At 33.6% G+C, this 21,226-nt stretch overlaps 1 protein-coding gene across 1 annotated transcript in view; it reads right to left on the reverse strand.

Moving 5' to 3' along the window:
• Positions 1 to 21,226, reverse strand: part of HABP4 (hyaluronan binding protein 4) — a gene marked incomplete at its 5' end in the record, with an annotated part of 41,311 nt that overhangs the window by 12,510 nt on the left and 7,575 nt on the right. Inside the window, 3 exons of the mRNA XM_044679761.1 lie at positions 849 to 1,023; positions 7,226 to 7,309; positions 16,799 to 16,963. Coding sequence (XP_044535696.1) covers positions 849 to 1,023; positions 7,226 to 7,309; positions 16,799 to 16,963 — 424 coding nt within the window. The remainder of the gene's footprint in view (positions 1 to 848; positions 1,024 to 7,225; positions 7,310 to 16,798; positions 16,964 to 21,226) is intronic.

Consider the following 21,226-nt stretch of genomic DNA (forward strand, 5'->3'; position numbering starts at 1 on the left):
AAATGGTTTGTAAAATTAATAAAAATCCAAGGGTAACAATTACATAATTAAAGAATAACTATATTTTGCTTTATAAAATGTAGACATTGAACTACATGACCCCCGCTCTAATTTTAATATTCTAGTAAATTGTATATATAAAGTTCTAGAGTCTAATTCACATTTTTAGGTAAGGACAATCAATTAAGATTCATTTAGCATACAGTACTTATGAAAAAGGCAATAAAATTAATTTGTTTTCTAACATTCTAATATATTTCTGAAACATAAATTCCTATATTTATGAAATTATTACAACTCATATTTCAGTGGGAAATGTTGCTTTGTACTTTAAATGATTTATTATAAAGAAAAATGAAGCTAAAATGAGTCATTTTTACTATGTCTGATCATTTATAAGTATTTGATTTTTTTATTATATTTAACCAAACTTGGTCCATAAGAAGACTGGAAAAAATGTAGCTCCTTTCAGAAGTGAGGGTCTATGGATATAGACAATACATACCATACACTGCTACATTTGGCTGATTCGTTTTGATGAACTAATTTCCTCTCTTATTCTAGCTGGAAGGCACTTCAGCAATCATCTAATCTAGTCCCCACTTCTTCCCCTCCAGAAATTGAGTGACTTGTCCACTTAGGTAGTAGGTAGTAAACATGAAAGTTAGGAAGTAAACATGAAAGGTGGAATTTGAATCTAATAGATGTTTAAAAAATTTTAATTATAAATTATTCTTAAAAGGAGTTGAAATAATGCTAAATTATATATATTCAGAAAATAAGAAAGTATTTTTTCTCAAAATGGAAAAAATTAGAACTGTTTCTAAAAGCTAAAAGGCAATGCTTACATCATCTCTATATTTTGACTTGTGAATCACCACTGCTTTAGAAGGAACAGTGGATTCAGGCTTCCGGATGTTGAATTCAGGCTTTGGTCGATTTTGCTCTTGGAGGTTTTTCCACTCATCTAAGGTCATTTCTTGAACTGGAGATTCTTCCACTAGCTCCCCAACTTCAGCAACTCTAAAAAATGTATAGTTGTAAAGAAGAAATTAGCTAGTGATATATCAAAAAAGAAAAGTGATACTTTTTAATTTGGCAATAAATTCACATGCTACCCATCACATAAACACCATCTATCCATAAACTAACAGGAGGGGAAATATTTAATTATAATCTCCCAATAAATTTTTGTTTTTTATTATTTCTTTTCATAGTTACTACTTTATCTTCAGGTGATAGCAAGAAAATAGGCATAACATGAACTCCATGACAATAACATACCCGTTCTTATGGCAGATTGCATAAAATGCTCAAAGAAGTAAAGTGAAGGTGAATAATCAGGAGAAGCCTTTCATCAAAAAATAAAAAGAAACCAGGTATGGAAATGGCCTCTTTTTTTCAAGATTCTCTTAAAGATCTTGTGGTATTGTTTTTAAAGGCTTGTTAAAAGAAAAAAATAAATACTAAATAGACAAAATAGAAGATTCTGCAAAAAAAATTAATAGAAAACTTTGTAAACTATACCAGGAAGATTTACTTCTACAGATCAATATAAAAAGCATTACACAGGCTTTCCTTAATACTAATGGCTCCTCTAGCCCTAAAATTTTATAATTGTATGTTATTTTTAGGTCTAGAGATTAGAGATATTAATAGCATGAATCCTAAACTAAGCAGGAAGGTTCAATGATTTGAAGGTTTTATCAACTCGAAAGTTAGAACTCTGAGTGCAAACTGAAACACTTTTTTCATTTTATTTTTCTTCCTTTTTTCCCAATATGGCTAATATGGAAATATGTTTGGAACAACTTCATATATATATAACTGATATTATGTGTGGGGTAAGTGTGAAAGGGAGGAAGATAATTTGGAACTCAAAATATTTTAAATGAATGTTTAAAAATAAAATAATAATAAACATATGAATAAATTTTCCAAAAAAGAAATATAAAAGAAAAAAGAAAAGCTAGAAGTTTAAAAGGAAGAAAAGCATAAGAACAAAACAAATGAAAAAGTCTAAACACTAAGAATGTTAACAATACAAATCTAGAAAGAAGACAGAGCATTAAAAAATATTTACATTAAAGAGCAATACTTTTAAAGAATTAGTCTCATGAAACAAGTTTAAAGATTACTCTGCATCCAAGAATCTTTAAACAAACACTAGTTGACAAAAATCCCTGATTTCAACTAGACTTAAGTAGACGCCAAATCAAAAAGGGAAAAAAAAAAAGAAGAAAAACTATGGGCTGTGTTTAAAAATAAGAATATATTATCTACAAATCATTTGGACACAACAAAAGATCCTGAATGAAAGAGCTAGGTGGCTAGAAAAAAAAATAAAATGAAAAAAATAAGTCACATAGCAAACCCAGATATAGTGTTCTTTCTTTTCCCTAGGATCATCAACCTAACACAGCATCCTCTCTCTATTCTTCTTCACTCATAAATATATGCTGACAGAATACCTCCCTCCTATATATTCTATTTTTTCTTACTTGTTTTTACAAGAGATACACAGAGTAGGATATATGATTGGTTAAAGATTATATATTTAAAATGTTTTGGAAGTAGATCATGATTTCAAAAGCAACTCATATCAGTAAGGCCCAAAATTGCCAAAATGATGATTCCTCAATAATAGTTTTGAGAACAATTTGGTGATATAGCAGTAATGTTCAGTAGGAATAAATACATGGTTATTAAGTTCATGTTAGAAGTATGTAAGAATATAGTGTTGCCAATAATATTACAACTATGCCACTGTAAATTTATAGAAGAGCTTTTATTCTGCATCTGATTTTCATTAACAAGGATTAAACATAACAAAAGGAGTAACAAATTTGGGGGGCAATGACCATTTCATCTTAGATTTCATTCATCACAATTAAAAAAAGAGAACTGGGGGGGGGGCAGCTGGGTAGCTCAGTGGAGTGAGAGTCAGGCCTAGAGACAGGAGGTCCTAGGTTCAAACCCGGCCTCAGCCACTTCCCAGCTGTGTGACTCTGGGCAAGTCACTTGACCCCCATTGCCCACCCTTACCACTCTTCCACCTATGAGACAATACACCGAAGTACAAGGGTTTAAAAAAAAAAAAAAAAGAGAACTGGGCAAAACCAAATCATGTACTCTAGATTTAGGGATAGATTTCAGAGTATGCCAAGAAATGATAGGCCAGACTGACATGACAGATCAAAAATCCAGCCTTACACACACACACACACACACACACACACACACACACACACACACACACACACACACACACACACTACAAACTGAGAATACTGCAAAGAATTCTTTGGAAGTTTTCCTTAAGCAAAATGCACCTGACTCAGGGCATTTCTGATTATCCAGTTTATACACATAACTTTTCAGGAATATGTATACTGCATAAAATTTAAGTAAAAACTATTATGCAGGATATTTTGAGGTAAATTTTAAAAGAAAATAGTTCAGAACAAGAGAAATGCTTTTGGAAATATATTACAGAACCAAAAGAAACAAATAGATTTTGACACCCAGGAGACTTCTTATTGAATTTCTATTTTTCTTATTTTGTTTTTTAATGTAACATTAATATGGTGATTTCCTAGATAAAAAGTAATGGGCATTTAAAAATGCCAAAACTTAAAGTTAAGCAGTTGTTTATGGAATTGTGAATTGACTCAGCTAATCTGAAAAGCAAGTTGTAATTATGCTAAGAAAATTACTAAAATGGTAAGAGTATCACTTGCTTTATGAGGCTTGGCTGCTCATTGAAGAGATTTTAGAGGCTTGATTTTGTTGGTCTAAGGTGTTAAAGGCATTCACTTAAAGAACTGGTGTAGAATTTAAACAAAATCTACACTCTACTGTAGGATATAGACATCCTCTCAAACCTAAAGGATGGTGAAGTGAATGGTGACAAAGGAATTGCTGTTTTTATTTCAATTAATATCCTTAAATCTTGTTTTCCTTTGTCACCAGTTCTCCCTTGTTTTAATTTAATTTTACTATTGTTCATGAGTACCTCACTGCATTTTAACATTGACCTTGAATAAATGGATTAGCCTAAGCTAGCTCTGGTCCAGAATACATGTGCTCCAAGAAGAAAAAAATAGAGAAAAAAAATCCAATATACATCAAAATATTTATAATAGCACTTTTTGGAGAAGCAAAGAATCAAAACAAAATAGATGACCTATAGCTGAGGAATAGAAAAAAAAACCAAAATGCTCTCTGTACAGTGCAGCAAGTTATCACTGCTCCATAGGAAATGATGATTATGAAAAATCTAAGAGGAATAGAAGACTTATATGAGCTGATCCAAAATGAAGGATAAGCAGGAAAACAATATACACAATGACTACTACAACATACGTGGAAAGAATAACAAGAACTAATAATTCAAAAAGAAATACAAACACAAATGGAACAGGCAATTTTTGGACCTGAAAAAGATATATGAGAATGTCAGCCCAGCTAGCCTTTCTTTGCTGAGAGGAATCAGGGAGGGATAAAAATTAAACAGCAAGTACTTATTAAATACCTATTACATGCTGGGCACTCTGTTGGGTTCTAGGAATAAATATTCAATAAAAACTATTCCAACTTTTGAGGATCTTATCTTATAACAATACATATGCTATTATTGGGGTTTATTGAACTGCTTTTGTATTTTCCTTTCATTTTTGTAAGAAATGGCTCTATTTAAGAGAGGAAGGAAATATTGGGAAATTAAAATCATGTATAAACAAAAAGATACCAATAAAAACTAATTTTTTAAAGTTATGTAGAGGTAGACATAGTGGCACATGCCTGTAATCTCTGCTAATGAGAAGATTGAGGGTAGGGTATTAACTGAGTATAAGAGTGACAATAGGATACTAAGCCAATTGGATATCTGCACTAACTGCAGCTGAAACTCCTAGAGACTACCATTTCTTCCTATGAATGGGGTGAACCAGTCTGGGTAAAAACAGAACAGGTCAAAGCTCCTATATGCTGATCAGGAGTGGGAGTAGAGACATGAGGGGTTGCTGAAGGGTGGAGGGAAAGGGAGGGAAGAAGGAAGAGAGGGAGAGGGGAGAGAGAAGAGAGAGAAGAAAGAGAGAGAGAGAGAGAATCTCTTGTGTCAAAAACTGTTTTTGATAGAAAAAATTCTTGTCAAATATAAAGTTTCAAAGTGTAAATGTTGTAAGAAAAAAATAGATATAATTGGGGTAAAAAAGAAAAACAGCACAACAGACATAATTGGCAAACATGAATCTTCTCAACATAATTGACAAAAGTCTACATCATCTCCTATGAAAGAGGTCAATGTGTTTGCATTCAAATTGGCCGCAAAATTCACAATACAAGTCCCAAAGCATTAAATTAGGCATTTTACTCTAGATAAAACAAAAGCATATGCATGCGTACATATTTAAGGAAAATAAGTCAAAAAGGAAAAAACATGAAGTAAAAATAAAGCACAATGAATTATTTTTCCTAACATATAATTAAAACAAATGCTCCCTTAAAAAGACCTTTTTTCTTTACAAGTTAATTTCTTCCAAAAGTAATGAAATTCTAATTAAATAATAAAGACATTGAAGCCTATTCTTTCTAATTTATAAACAAACATATCTCCAACCTTCTCTGACCCCAAATTCTTTCAAATATAGGCCCTATGAAATAAAATAGAAGCTGGTATTTAGTACAACTGTGACTTTGTCAACTGTGGTAAGGAAGATTTAAGAACTGTATTTAAGTAAAAATAAGCATAAAGAATTGTGAACTGTCAAATTATTCAAGCCTTTCTTTAGTAGTATTATTTATGGGGGAAAATGCCAAAATACAAGCATACTGTGAAGTACTAAATACAAGATTCCAATATTGCAGTAAAACAGCTCTGCATCCAGGAAGCATGGCTATATAGGGGGAGGGGAATCTTATGCACAAGATAAACTTTTCTGCAAATACCATTTCTTTATGTTTTTTTTCTAATTATTCACCACCTTCTCCCTGAGTGAGTTCAGACATCTAATGGCTAGCTTCTTTGAACTTTCAAGAAACAAGAACTCTCTGAACATAGGGACAATTGCTTTATTTTTTTAAATGCTGACTTTATGTTCAATTAAACAATTAATGGATCAGTTGTAAAACATTAATATACATGAAACATAAAAGTCAAACTCAAAAGGAAAAATTCCTAGGGAATTTCTGAAAAATGCCTATCAAAGGTAACATAATTTGTCATAGTATATACTAAAGATATATATTACTGTAAATGAGAAAAGTAGCATATCAAATCAACAAGATTTTATTAAATACCTACTATGTTCCAGGTCTGTACTTATTTAAAAGGAGTATGGAAAGGGAAGAGTGAAGGAAGATTTAAAAGAGATTATTTAATAAGAACCATTAGAAAAATGTTGAGATTTAGCTAAATGAAGAAAATATATTCCTGAAAAAGATGTAGAAAAATTTTTCAATATTACAAATCTGTCAAAAGAAAAAATATATAAGATAGTAAAGTTTCAAGGCAATGACCACTATTAGTTCCAGAAGACAGACATAAAACTCATCTCCCTCCTCTCAGCAGAGATGCTGAATATTATATATGCCACTGGACACAGCTGCTGTGTCCTGATTTCCTTTAGGACAAGAAGTGTTTCTATGGGATAGGAAGGAGGTAAGAAGAAAAACATGTATATTAGAAATTATCTGTGGTAAAAAGACAAAAGATATCAGTAATACTCTCGAAAGAGAGAAAAATAAAATTCCAGAATTAGCACTAAAGTTTATCCAGCTGGATAAACATGCTCTGACCAATTTTTATTTCTATGAATATTGGTGTGATAGTGAATGATATTAACAATACTAAAATGTCACGACTCAGTAGGTCCTTCTGAAAAACAAAATGTCTTGAATATCACCACAAAATATTGTTATATAAAAGGTCAGCAAGTTACAAATATAATTCTGCCTGCCTAAAAAGTGAAAGATTCAAGGAATAAATGAAAAAAAAAGAATCAATTATTTAGTCAATGCAGGTTCATTGGTAGAAATTCTATAATTTGTTATATCATTCTAGGATCTAGTTGAAATACATACATTTTGTTAACAGTGAAATTGGTATTGAAAGATTCTCTTTTAACAGTTCCTTCTATTGCATTACTATTGTTTTAAACTTATCAATTGGCCATCACTTTTGAAAGTATGCTCAAATTAAGAATACTTAAATGAAACATTATACTTAGTCAAAGATTCTCCTTCAGGTACTCCTTGGTGCTCTTCTGTTTCTGCAGTCTCTTCCATGGGAGCAGTCTGTTCTACCTCACTGTAAAATAACAAAAATTTGGACAAAATAAAAAAATTATTATTATCTATAAAAATATGTATGTAGATGTATAAATGTGATGAATCAGAAATTCAGGTGGTACTTTTCAAGTACCTTTTTTCTTGGTTTTTAAAAAGCAACTTATAATTTCCCCAGAATGTTATTACATCACTAGATATTTATTATCAGTTGTCAATTATCTAGTGAAAATCAAAAGGATTCTTGCATTTCTTTTATTCAAACGCAAATAAATTATTCTAAGAAAACAAGTAATCTCAGGCTCTCTCCTGTACATACGAAAATTGTGTATAGGAAATACTACAGGAAATTCTAAGATCTTTTATTATAGATGCTTATGTAAATTTTCTAAAGTGAAAAAATTATTACTAGAATTTATCTCCCATCCTACATCTGGATTCTCCAGACTCCATTGTATTTCCAATGATAAAAATGAACTATAAACCCCTTGAATTTTAAAAGTGTATACTCTACAACATTTTTAAGAAAAATCCAAAGGAGAGAATATAGGGAGGCAAAATGGCAAAAAACCAAATACATATAAGAGTATCTGTCAACCTCAAAACACTTGACAATAATTGCTGGTTTAGAAAAGAGCATTCCTGAAACACAGACACTAATTTTGCTTATACAATAGTCAAATGTATATATTTCTTTTAAAATTGAAACAATTTATGTGCTGCTGAAGGAAGCTGGAGAAATGATGTAATCCACTACAAATTTATGTTAAATCATTTCAATGGGGAGCTCACTTGCAAGACAATCTTTTTTATAGTTCCTTTTATGCCTCTCAAATCGCATACTTACTGTCCCACTCACCACAGTGGCTCTTCCAAACATTTTCATCCCTCCTCAAACAACTACATGGCTCCTTTTTCCCCATCATCTCAACATGAGAACTTTGCCTCATATTTTACTGAAAAAATTGAGGGAATTTGCTGAGAGCTCCTTCTTCCTCTATGTTCATATTATACAAGTTGCCTTCCCCTTCACTATCTGTTCCTTTGCCCCATCTCTCATGAAAAGGTGGCCCTTCTTGCCAAGGGAAACCCCTTTCTGTCATAAGCAATTTGCATTTGATCCTGTCTTTTCTAGCAGATTGCCCTCTATCATTACCAACTCATTTATTTTCAAACTATCCCTGGTTTTTGGTCACTTTTTTTGTCTACAATCAACAAAAAACCTTCATTTCATCTGTCCATCCCTGGAGCCTTTTAGTTCATATTTCTTTTCTTTATTGGTTAAATTCCTTGAAATGGTCCTCTGTAATCAGTGCTTCCACTTACTTTCCTCTTGCTCTTTTTTAAACCCTTAACTTCTATCTTAAAACCAATACTGTGTATTGGTTCCAAAGCAGAACAGTGTTAGGCAATGGGGGCTAAGTGGCTTGCCCTCATACAGCTAGGAAGTATCTGTGTCAAATCTGAACACAGGATCTTCTATCTCTAGACCTGGCTCTCAAACCACTGGGCAACGTCACTGCCCACCTTCTCACTCTCTTCTTAACTCTATATTCTGACTTCCAACCTCATCATTAAACTGAAACTACTCTCTCCAAAATTACCTATCATCTCCTAATTGTCAAATCCAATGGTCTCTTCTTAATCCTAATCCTTCTGTTAAGAGTGAATCAAACTCTCTTTGTCTATTAATCAGCAACTTTTAAGTTAATCAATCAAAAACTTAAGTACCCCTACTTAGTACCTTACCAGACATTAAGTATGAGAGTTCACAAGTCACTTGCTAGAGTGAGTGACATCTCCAGGGGCCACTGCCCCCCCACCCCTGGCAGTGCTAAGCAAACTGAAAGACTGCAATTGGTTCCTGTAAAGTGGGGAAGGGGCAGGAAGAGATGTGGAAAAAGGACTATAAAAAGTGGAAAAAGGACTATATAAAAAGTCCTGAACTTCCTGTCCAAGGATCTTCTCCTTTGGAGTCTATACTCCTAGGATCTTCTCCTTGGAGGACAGTTCCTTGGGGATTTTGGACTTCGACTCTGACTTGGAGCTTTAGGACTTCAACTTTCAGCTTTGGAGTTTCTTGGAGTTGGGGACTTTCTTGTTGGGTTCACTGCTGCCTTGGTGATCTTAGCTCATGAGTTTTTCTGCACTGGGACCTTGCCTGGATTCTGCCCAGCTTTCTGGCGAGTGACTACTGGAACCCTGTAGGGGAGTGAGCTTCATTTCACCGAATCAGCATTTAGGGTAGGCTAGGCAGTCTCCTTACCTCTTTCCCTTCCATATTTCCCTTTTTTTACTAATATTCCAAGTAAACAAAATTATTTAAAACTGCTAATAGTTTAACTGACTTAAGGGATAATAATCAGCGACTACTTTTTATAACTCTCTTATTTAGTCAAAATCCCAATTTAAACATTATCCTTCTTAACCTCTCAGTTACTTTTGGAACTTTCAATCACTTTCAAGTCTCAGATGGAATTCCACCTTTTACAAAGCAAACAAAATCTACCTCCCCTTAATGCTTATTTTTTCTCTCTGAGATTATTTGCAATTTATCTTGCATCTAGTTCTTTAAGTCATTTACCAGTTGATGGGCATTCAGTGTCCTTCTAGTTCTTTGCCTCTAAAAACAAGTCACTATAAATACTTTCATACACAAAGAGCTTTTCTTTTGTTTTTGATCTGATGACTAAAGGATATATAGTTTAGTGATTTTTTTTACTATAATTAAATTTTTTTGCCTGAATGGTTGAATCAATTGAAGTACTACTAATAATGTATTACTATGCTTGTCTTTCTGCAACCTTGTCAACATTTGCAATTGTTTTCTTTTTGCCATTCTTGCTAATATGATGGGTGGGAGGTGAAACCTCAGAAATAATTTGGATTTCTATTATTAATGATTTGGAGCATTCCTTCATATGGATTATGGCTAGCCCACATGTCTTCTTTTGAAGACTGACTGTTCCCAACTAATGATGATAATTTATCCACAACAACAGCCTTCAAATAAATGTTTTCCTATTTGTTTTAGTTCTAATTGCAAAAACCACTATGAATCAAATGAAACCTGAACAAAGGAATATTTTTTTTTAAAACACCAGTGAGGTACAGATTTATGGGACTGAATGTTTGGTAGTATCTAATTTTTTTAAACCCCTATCTTCATTAATTATTTTTATTAAGTACTAACTATAGTAGTAGAAGACTAGGTAAGGGCTAGGCAATTGAGGTTAAGTGGCTTTCCAGGGTCACATAGCTAGGAAGTGTCCAAAGTCAGATTTGAAAGTCCTTTCGACCCTAGGCCTGGTGTTCTATCTACTATGCTACTTACTGCCCCAGTACCTAATCTTTTATCAAAGAATAACTCTTTTCCTGTCACTGCTTACACACACATCTAAAATACTGGAGCTATAACAGCCCATCCTTTTCCAATGTGAAAGGATATTAATATGTGTCTTGAAGAATTAGTCCCTTTACTTAGTCCAGAAATGAGAGTTATCCAGGAGAGAATGGGGTTCTTACTGATCTATTCTATGATGTTAACCAAAATTGTATTTAATGCATACAAATGTTACCTAAAATCATTGGGGGCAAAGAAAGTCATATCAGAGGGCATGCAGGACTGAACTATATCCAGTTTGAACATTTAACTCTCCAAGCTAAAAATGCTCACATAGTAGGTTAATGTTAAATAAAATTTGGAGTACAATATTAATATTTCTTGAGAATGGGCTGTTAATTATCCTTCACTGTTGATACATATTATGCCTATCTTTTTTTCCTACTTTTCTGGTGACATCTTTTATGTCATTTATACTGCACAAGTCATCATCCAAGTCCTCATCTCTAATATAATGTTGCCATTCACACTTCTCATATGTCTCTCCATTATTCATAAAGACTGTGGTATTCCATGAGTCTGTCATACATCATCAGAAAAACAGTTGTCTGGGGAATGTCTGAAGAAATTGTGAATTGAGGGAATAGTATGCTATAAGCAATGCTGTATGATATGAAGAATTCAGAGAATCTTAGAAAGACTTTTATGAAATAATCCACAAAAAAAGTAATCAGATACATAATGACCATAATAAGATAAAGATAAGAGAGTAAGAGATATATGAATTTGGACAATTACAATAATAGAATTCAAACAAGTGCAACACTAGGTGCCTCACACCTAGCTGCTTCTAGATCAAAGCAATGATCAAGAGGACTGATGAAACAGTTCACTCAGTAGAGAAGTGGTAAATAACAGATGGTAAATAAGTGGTAGACTGTCAAACAAGGTCTACTTTGATTTATTTTGCTATTTTATTTCTTTGTTACAAAAGAGAATTCTACAAGAATGGTGCAATTAGGAAATAATGACAATGTTAAAAGGCAATTTTTAAAAAACTAGTTAGAAAAATGGGCCTTCATTTCAGGAAGAAGCATGAGATCATTAAATAAACTATATGATTTCCCAAAAGAAAATAAAGTTATCTTCACTTGTTCAGTTCTGGGTCTGGCTCATTATTCATAATCAAGAGATATATACTAATCAACAAAAGGCATTATTAGGTATCTATTATTATCTAAACACTCTCTCAGCATAGTAATAATACAAAGACAAAATGCAGCTTATCTTCTATCGTAAAAACATGTACAGTTATATACAAAATATAGGGCAAGGAAATACAAGGTAGTTTCATGAGAGTAGGATGAAGCACTAGCAGCTGGGGAGCTTATGTAAAAACTGGCATTGAGATTGAGCTTGGAAGTTCAGAATTCTAAACAAGTGAAAAGGGAGTACATTCCAAATACAAGGGCTAACCTGTGCAAAGGCACAAAAATTGATGATTAAATATTATGTGTAAGAAATAGCAAGTAACGTAGTTTTGGCTAAAACACAGAATGAACAATGTGTAATAAGTTTGGAAAGGCAAACTGGAGCCATATTGTAAAGGATTTAAAATACCAAAGAAGTTTGTATTTTCTCCTCTGGTCAAAAGCAAGATACATCAACATGGCCAGGCTTGAGCTATAAAACTGTATTGCTTTTGACAGGAGATGGATTGAAGAAGGAAGAGATCTGAGGCAGGGAGACCATTTAAGAAGGTATTACAATAGCTTAGGTAAGAAATGATTTTAACAAGGACTACAGTGGTAGCTGCATGGGTAGTGGTTAGGGGATGAAAGGATAGTTTTGGACATGGTGAGTAAGTTGCCTTTAAGACATTCATTTGGATATGTATAATAAGAGCTCTGGTTAAAAACTAAAAAGAAGGATATAAAGATGATAGATATGTCACATGTCTTCATCCACTCAATTTTGTGTAGATAATGAAGCCAAATTATTTTGAGAGACTGAATCTCATTTAAGGACTTCTACTATATTTAAGAACTAGATGTCTAAGGTCAATATCAAGTGTAAACAAGCATCTGGAGGAACACTGTTCAGAGAAATCATATAATCATAGATTCTAGAGTTACAAGGGACTTTAGAGGACACAGTAGTCCAAACTCTTCAGTTTACAGATCAGGAAATGAAGACTCAGGGAAGTTATGCCTTATTTAGGTAGCACAAGTAGTACATAACACAAGTGGCATTTGAACCAGGTCACTTGATTCTGAACACAGTGCTTTTTTTCCCCTTATTTTGAGAATCCCTCTCTGATTTGGATTCTCTATTGGATATGAGAGCAAACACCAGCTCTTCACTTGGCACACAGAGATTTTCCTTTTAGCTTGATGAAAAATACTTAGACTTTGATATTTTTATAAACTCATAGTCAATTAACTAAATGTTTTTTCCCCTTACTCACTTTTGTAACTATAAAAAATTTGGAAATTATTTTTTTTAAGTCCTCAAACTCGGGATAAGTCATACCTTCCGACCTACAAATGGACGACAACAATTTATAAATGGGCAGGTTCATTTACAAAGAGGCCAGCTTTAATACATCAGACATAATATATTTTGCATGTAAACAGATACAGAAATGTTTTACACATGCAGCAATTATTCAATATATGCAACCCATTTCTCCTCTTTTCTTCTAACAACACAGATTACCCATGGAAGAATGCTGCCATTCTAAATTACAGTAGAAGAACTAAACAGGAAGGAAAAATGAACAAGCTAGAGAGTGCTACCTTTTTTATAGCACTGCATTCTATTTAAATACTATAAATTCCAATAATATTGGAGTATTCAAAAACTAGTAATGAAATACTTCTTAAAACCAAAAAATAATAAAAAAAGGAATGATTTTTTGATTACTTTATCATTTAATATTGTCAATTTCACTGTTTTTGCCAGTTTTCTCACTAATCAACAGAAAATTTAGATATTGTTGGCTGAAAAAAAAAATATATATATATATATATGGATATAAGCACTAATATATTACTGGTGAATCTATGAACTGATACAATCATTCTGGAAAGCAATTTGGAACCATGAACAAAGGGCCATAAAATTGTATATACCTTTTGATCCAGCAATATACCATTACTGGATATGTATCCCAAAGAGATGAAAGACAGAGGAAAAAGACCTGTACAAAAATATTTTTAGCAGCTCTTTTTATGGTGGCAAAGAATTAGAAACTGAAGGGATTTGTCCATCAATTGAGGAATTGCTGAATAAGCTGTGATATACAATTGTAATCGAATACTATTGTGCCATAAGAAATGACTAATGAGACAATCACAAAAAATCAGTAAAGACTTAATATGATGCAAAGTGAAGTGAACAGTACCAAGAGATCATTGTACAGAGTAACAGAAATAATGTACAATGATCAACTGTGAATGATTTAACTGTTATTAGCAATGCAAGGATCCAGGACAACCCCAAAGAACTCATGATGAAAAAAAAAACTATCTACTTCCAAAGAAAGAACTAATGGGAGTCTGAATGCAAATTAATGCATACCATTCATTATTTTATTTCCTCCACAAATTTTTCTCTAGTGTAAGAGATATGTGTCTTCTTTCCCAACATAATGAACATGGAAAATATGTATTTTATGATAACACATATACAACCTATATCGTTTACCTGCCTTCTTGGAAAGAAGGAAGGTGTGGAAGTGAGAAAGGGAACATGGATTGCCAAATGTCAGAAAATGATTACTAAAAATTCTATCAACATGTTAAAAAAATACAAAAAAAGAATGTGTATGAGTATCATAAATTATACACACATATGCATATATAGTGGAAATGTATTGCTTATGTGCCTCACACTTCAAAGTTTTTTGTTTGATTCTTTATTCATTATTTATGCAATAATCCTAGATGTGAAAAAGTTGAAGTTTGTTGCAAATTAATGGGCCCACTAAAATACCAAAAGTAGAAAAGGCAAACTAACAATTAAAAAAAAAGAAAAGGAGGAAACAAAAATTAAAAATCACTACAATATTATTAACAAAAGCTCACTGAATCCTTTGAATATTTAAAAATATAATATACATAACCATACTGCCAAATTTATTTTTAAAATATGCTTATAAATATTAAGACAATCCTAAAGGGTAAAGAAAAAAGAGAAAGAAAGGAATAGAGGATGAGCAGTCAAGCTCTGTGTCCAAATTTGGCCATTCAGATCTACTAGTTGTGTAACCATGGTCAAGTCACTTAGCCTTTCAGTCGCACAGACAACTAGGTAGAACTGTTAGTTAAAATATAAAATGCCCCCTGGGTATTTCCACACCAAAGACAGAGTGTCTTTGGATAACACAGGTCCAGACCCAAAAACATAACAAAAAAAAGCAGCCATTTTTAGTATCACAGAAGCCTGGCTAAACCCAGAAGCACATAAACACACATCCACATTTTTTTCATCTTCAGATATACCTTCTTCTAGCTCTTAGAAATATTAAGTAACTTCTGAACACTGAATTTTTATAGCCTATTTTTTATCTCTTACTCAGACAGAATTCTATCCCTTTCTGAGCTAGATTAGGTACTTGGTCCCACTCTTTACAATTAGCAGAAATACCACACAATAAAAAGGATCTAAGGATATCAAAGTATTCGCTTTACAAAAGCAAGTTGAGGCATATCTCAAAATTGTCACAATGTTATGGAAGATAGAGAGCAGGGTAAGAGAAAAGGTGTGAAAAGAACTAAAAATGTGATGGAATAAAAGCACCAAGAAAATTTTCAAAATTTCAACATCAAGAAAGATTTTTCTTTCAGTTTTTTCCTCCCAATTAAAAAAAAAGCATCTGGATTATGGAAATAACGTTAGGAGAACTAAGTAAAAATATCATTGACCTACAACAGTACTGAAAAAAATTAAATATATCTACTTAATAATGTGTTCATGAGGCACTGTGATATAGTGGAAATATGCTGGAGTTGGAGTCTGGGCAACTTGAGTTCAAATCATACCACACTGATCCTCACTCAATAGCTGTGTAACTTAAGGGTTCTATTTACTTAACCTCACAAAACTTGCTTTTCTCACATAAAATAAGGACAATAATATATGTATTATCTACTTCACAGGACATGGTAAGAAGGGCTTTGAAAATATTAAAGCTCTAGCTAATTTTACAAAAACACTGAGGAATCTGCACATAGAAACACAGTAGGCCCTCAAACATTTGGTTGACAGATTACAAAATTGTTGAATCAAAATAATAAAAAAGTTACTATCCGGTGAAATTTTAAAAGGAACTTAAAATGCCACAGTGTATTCATTGCACAAGAAACAATATGTGTTGAATGAAATTTAATTTTATTAAAATACATCCACTCAGTAGAGATGCTGGATGAATTTTATGAATGATACCTTAAAAATAAATATTTACCTAAACTAGCCCTCCTTAATGGCACACAAATCAGAAGATATTTCAAGCAGATCACTGAAGAAAGCTATTTTAGGAAAGGAAAGCACAGTTCCCAGACAATAAGAATAGCTCACATTTCTATATGGCTTTTGAGAGGTTTACAAAGTGTTTCAAATGCATCAAAAGTGTTTCAAATGCATCACCTCATTTGCTCTTTATAAGACCTCGACAGGTAGATGATGTTATTTGCCTTTTGCTGATGACAAAACAGGCTCTGAGAGGAGAAGTGGCATAGTCAAGGTCTCAGAGCCAAGCTGTGATTGAGGGAGTAATCGAATCCACATCTTTCTAAGTGCAACACTGAGCACTCACCTACTATGTCATTCTGCTTTCCTAAAAGATGACTAGATAATAAATTTTTCATTTGGTTTTAGAATGCACAGTGGGCAAATATGTCGACTGCATCTTATATCATCTTTAGCTGATCTCCATTAATGAGTTCTACTTTCAACCTTTCCATCTTCTGCTCTAATTGCTATAGACATAGAAATTCTTTTAAACTGAAGATCTATTTTTCCCCTAGTTTTCCAACTCAAAACAGAAAGGTGGGAAGCTAAGACAACACAAAAGGCTTATTAATTCAAAACTGACTAATTTAAACCACAAGAATATTTCATACTATCAAATGCTATAGCAAAAACATCATATCCAAAAGAACTTACGTTTTATCATTTCCACCACTGTGTCTTTCAAATTCTCTCTTCCCTCTTTGATCAAAACCATCAAAAGTTCTGTTCATCCCACCACTTCTTCCTCTGCTTCGCATTCCACCTCTGACGCCTCCACGGCCTCTAATTGGTCTTTCCCGTTCAAATCTTTCAACTGGCCTAAAAGGAAATACAAAAATACAACTAGGTTGGTTAAATATAGTTGTGTTTTTTTTTAATTTGCTAAGATTTAAAATTTCTTAGCTTGTTATAAAGCACAGCTCAACAGATACTAAAGCAACTTCTAAATTAAATTTGACATAGAAACCATTAAAGCAAGGGTTCATAACCTAAAGTCCATGGTCTTTGTATAGATTTCAGGGAGTCTGTGAATTTGGATTGGAAAAAATACCTCTTTAGTTTCCTTTGGAAATTCTATATATTTTATTTTATGCATTTAAAAGCATTATTATTTTGAGAAGAGAGTCCACAGACTTCACCAGAATGAAATACAGATTCTTAATGTAAAAAAAGTTAAGAATCCCTACATTAGTATGGACCTTTAAAATAATACTATCTTTAAGCTGGAAATTTAAAATAAGATTTAAAAAAGACATACTCTCTGGGCCTTTCCATAACTGACAAATAATCAAAGAACAAAAATAAGCAGTTCTTAAAGGAATAATCCAAGCTATCCACAGCTACGTGAAAAAAATTATCTAAATCATGAATCATTAAACAAATGCAAATTAAAGCAACTCAGGTCCCTTCATATCCAACTGATTGACAAAAATGGAAAATGACAAATGTGGAGGTGCTACTGTAAAACAGGTGCATTAATATACTTGGTGAAGCCGTGAATTGGTCGCACCAATATGGAAAGCAATTCATAACAATGCCCCAAAAATCATTAAATTATGCATGCCCTTTGGCAGAGCAATTCAGACCTAGGCCTGTGCCCCTAACAAATCAAAGAAAGAGGAAAAGTAGCCTAGTGTACAAAAATACTTATGGCAGCTCTTTTTTTAGAAGTAAACAAGTGGAAGCCTAGGAAAGACTATCCTTCAATTGGGTAATGGCTATAATATTCTCATCTCCTTTATACTCACTCCATTCCAGTGATTATGAAGCAACTCTAAGATGTCATTATACAAACTTCATTTCCTAGTCTCCACTGCAAATTGCCTTACTTTGTCTCTCCACTCAACTCTACTCACTAATGTCCAAATCCAAATGTTTCTACCCTTCTGCTTTTGTCTCTGGAATACCTGTTCCATAGTTAGTAATACCAGTTGCTTCCTCTTGCTACTTCCAAACTCTCCCTCTACCACCATTCACTTGTGAACTCTTCTGAGAATCACTCAATGCATATTTATTACCCAATCAAAATTTAGGTAGCTGTTATTTACTGGCCCTTAAAAAATTCTTGGGTCTGACGAGTTTACTGCCTGAATCATGGTCTCTCTCTCCACTTTAGATCCTTCCTTCCCTTATACTACTAAACTTCAAAATAAACATTACTAAACTCTAGTACACTGACTTCTTGATTCCTACATCTAGTCATTCCCCTATAACTGAACTCTATCATATAGCTATTTATTCTATGCTTGATATTACCATCACCCACAAGTGCTCCATATCCATGTTCATTAACTCTGAAAATTCATTAATCTGATCATAATATTATAGAATTCTGCCTTTCCCTCTGACTTATGATCTCTTCATCCCTTTCATCTTCACCCAGTCCATCACCCTTATGGTGACTATATTCTTCTTCATAGCTTATCTCAAATTCTTGAAGAACCAGTACAATTCTATACTATCCTCTACACTAGAGTTCTTTGACCCCCTATCCTATTGCCAATCATGGAAAGGAGTCTTAGGAAGGTATGGTCAGAGAAATAGGAGAATGAGGAAAGATCAATGCCACAAAACTCAAAGAGGAAAGAGTATCAAGGAGAACTGAATCAATACTTGCAAGTTTATCATTCCTAACAAGATATGGCTAAGAAAACCTCCTTCTATTAATTGATGATTTGGGTGCATAACTATTTCACTTCCTTCCAATTCTTACCCTGAATCACTAGGCCAGCCTGAGTCAGGCTTAACCTACACATCTGGAATTAGCTGGGAAGATTGAATTAGAATGATTTCACAGCTGAAGTGAGGGCAAGGGGGCAGAATGGCTAGTATCAGACCTATACTCAGGAATAACTTGAGTTCAAATCTAGCTAAATACTTAAAATCTATGTGACCTTAGTTAAGTCACTTGACCCCTGCCTGCGTTGGTTTCCTATAAGTAAAATGGGGATAGCTTAGGGTTATCAGTAGTAGCACCCAAATAAAGGGATAGCAACAGCCTCAGGCCCTAGAACAAGGTGATCAGAGATAATGTCTGGGCTTAGCAAAAGGAAGCAATGAAAGTGCATCATATTGGCCCACAGCCAAGAAAGCAGGATCAAAGCACAGCAGCAGGCACTGCAAGCAGGTCCACTAGAGTGTTATGTTTAATTTTAATTTGGAACTGATAAGGCCCTCCACATTGAGTTGAGGGCAAATAAAAAGAAACAAATATATATTTTTTAAAATCAATGCCATTTTTGAGAACAATCTGGAATTATATTCAAAGAATTATAAATCTGTGTATATCTTTTGACCCAGCAATGCCATTATTAGGTTTATTTTTTAAGGTGATCCAGGAAAAAGGAAAAGAACCTACATGTTCTAAAATATTTATAGCAAGTAGCTCTCTTTGTGGTGGTGAAGAACTGGAAATTGAAAGGATGCCCATCAACTGTGGCATAGTTAAATAAGTTGTGGCATATGATTCTGATGGTTAATTTTGGAAAAACAAGGAAAGACCTACATGAAAGTATGAAGAGTATAACAAGCAGAACCAAGAGAAATATTCTTTGAAGAATGACTTGATTATGGTCTACCTCCAAAGAAAGAACTAATAGAAATAAGTAAAACATAGTGTGTGTGTGTGTGTGTACACACACACACATATATATGTCAAATGATGCCTTCTCTGATGGGGTGAGGAAAGGAGGGAATTAACTGAATATTTTACTATTTTAAATGTTACAAACAGATGCTTAACACCTCTAGCTTCAGACTTCTCATGTACTGAAGGCCATAAGGTAATTTAAGTAATGAAAAGTCTTCTAGAAGACTTTTAACACCTTACTATGAAGAAGTACTGTGTTGTAGATACAAAACTACCTCACACAGTATAGTTTTTCCTTAAAAATCAACTTCAAGATATAATTGGTTCAAGACAACAATTCAATCAGAAAACAGAGCTCCCTAGACACCTACATATACAGGTCATAGGAAGTTCCAGGGCTCAGGGACAGGAGCAGTTAAGGGCTCCTTAAACTTAGCAGGCTTCTAACCAAGGTGGCGCCATGGCCAATATAGAAACACAGAAGCTGCATCCAAATGAATGCTGTGCCCTTAATATCTTTTCCAAGATAGGATGATTAAGTAAACCACCTTCAGCTAACTGTTAGATGGCCTACAAATGTCTCATTTTGTTCTAATCCCAAACCTGAAGCCCAGAACATCCTGAATCAGGGCTAGTATACAACACTCCCTCCTCCACCTCCAATCCAAACTAGACATCTTGGTGTTCTCCATATGTGATATGTTTCCTGCCTCTATGGTTTTGCACTGGTGGCTCCTCATGCCTGAAATGTACCTCTGATTCTTAGAATCCCTAATTTCTGTCCAAATATGATACAGTGGGCTGGTGTGGGGAGAAAAAAACCCAAGTTCTGGAGTCAAAGAAACTGGGTTTCAAATCACTTCTCCCCAAGGCTTACTATGTGTGACACCAAGACCTCTGGCAAAGAACAAAGCCTCAGTTTTCTCACTTGTAAAATAAGGCAGTTGGACAAGATGATTTCTGTGGTCCATTCCAACTGTGAACTTCAGATACTATGTCTCAATACAAGAGGCAATGTTAAATATTTCCTTCAAATTACATTGTATCTCTAAAGTAATCTCTAAGGGAAGAGAATTGTTTCACTTTGGACACTGTATCCAGATAGAAACACCAGAGATAGTGGGCACTCAATAAATGCTTGTTGCAATGACTGATATATTATAACTATTATTATTATACCTACAAATAAAATAAATTAAAAATAGGTTATTTTGTAGGCTTAGAAATTTCCGAACTCAGCACCTTGGGTTTACCGAGGGTCTTAAGTCCCCAAGCTTTTCTCAAAATGTTGTAGATCTTGACAATCTACAAATGAAAACATTTCTGCATGGGAACCAAAATAAATTATAAACTACCTACTAAATGTCTCTCACCCTCATTAGATTTTACTCTGTGCCGAACTAACCAGATGACGAGGACAAGAACAACACACAAGTAGTATCCATCAACTAAGTCACAAAGTACATGCATCCCCAGTGCCTTGCAGGTAACAA

This window comes from Gracilinanus agilis, chromosome 1 (assembly GCF_016433145.1).
Source record: "Gracilinanus agilis isolate LMUSP501 chromosome 1, AgileGrace, whole genome shotgun sequence".
In the NCBI taxonomy this organism is placed as follows: Eukaryota; Metazoa; Chordata; class Mammalia; order Didelphimorphia; family Didelphidae; genus Gracilinanus; species Gracilinanus agilis.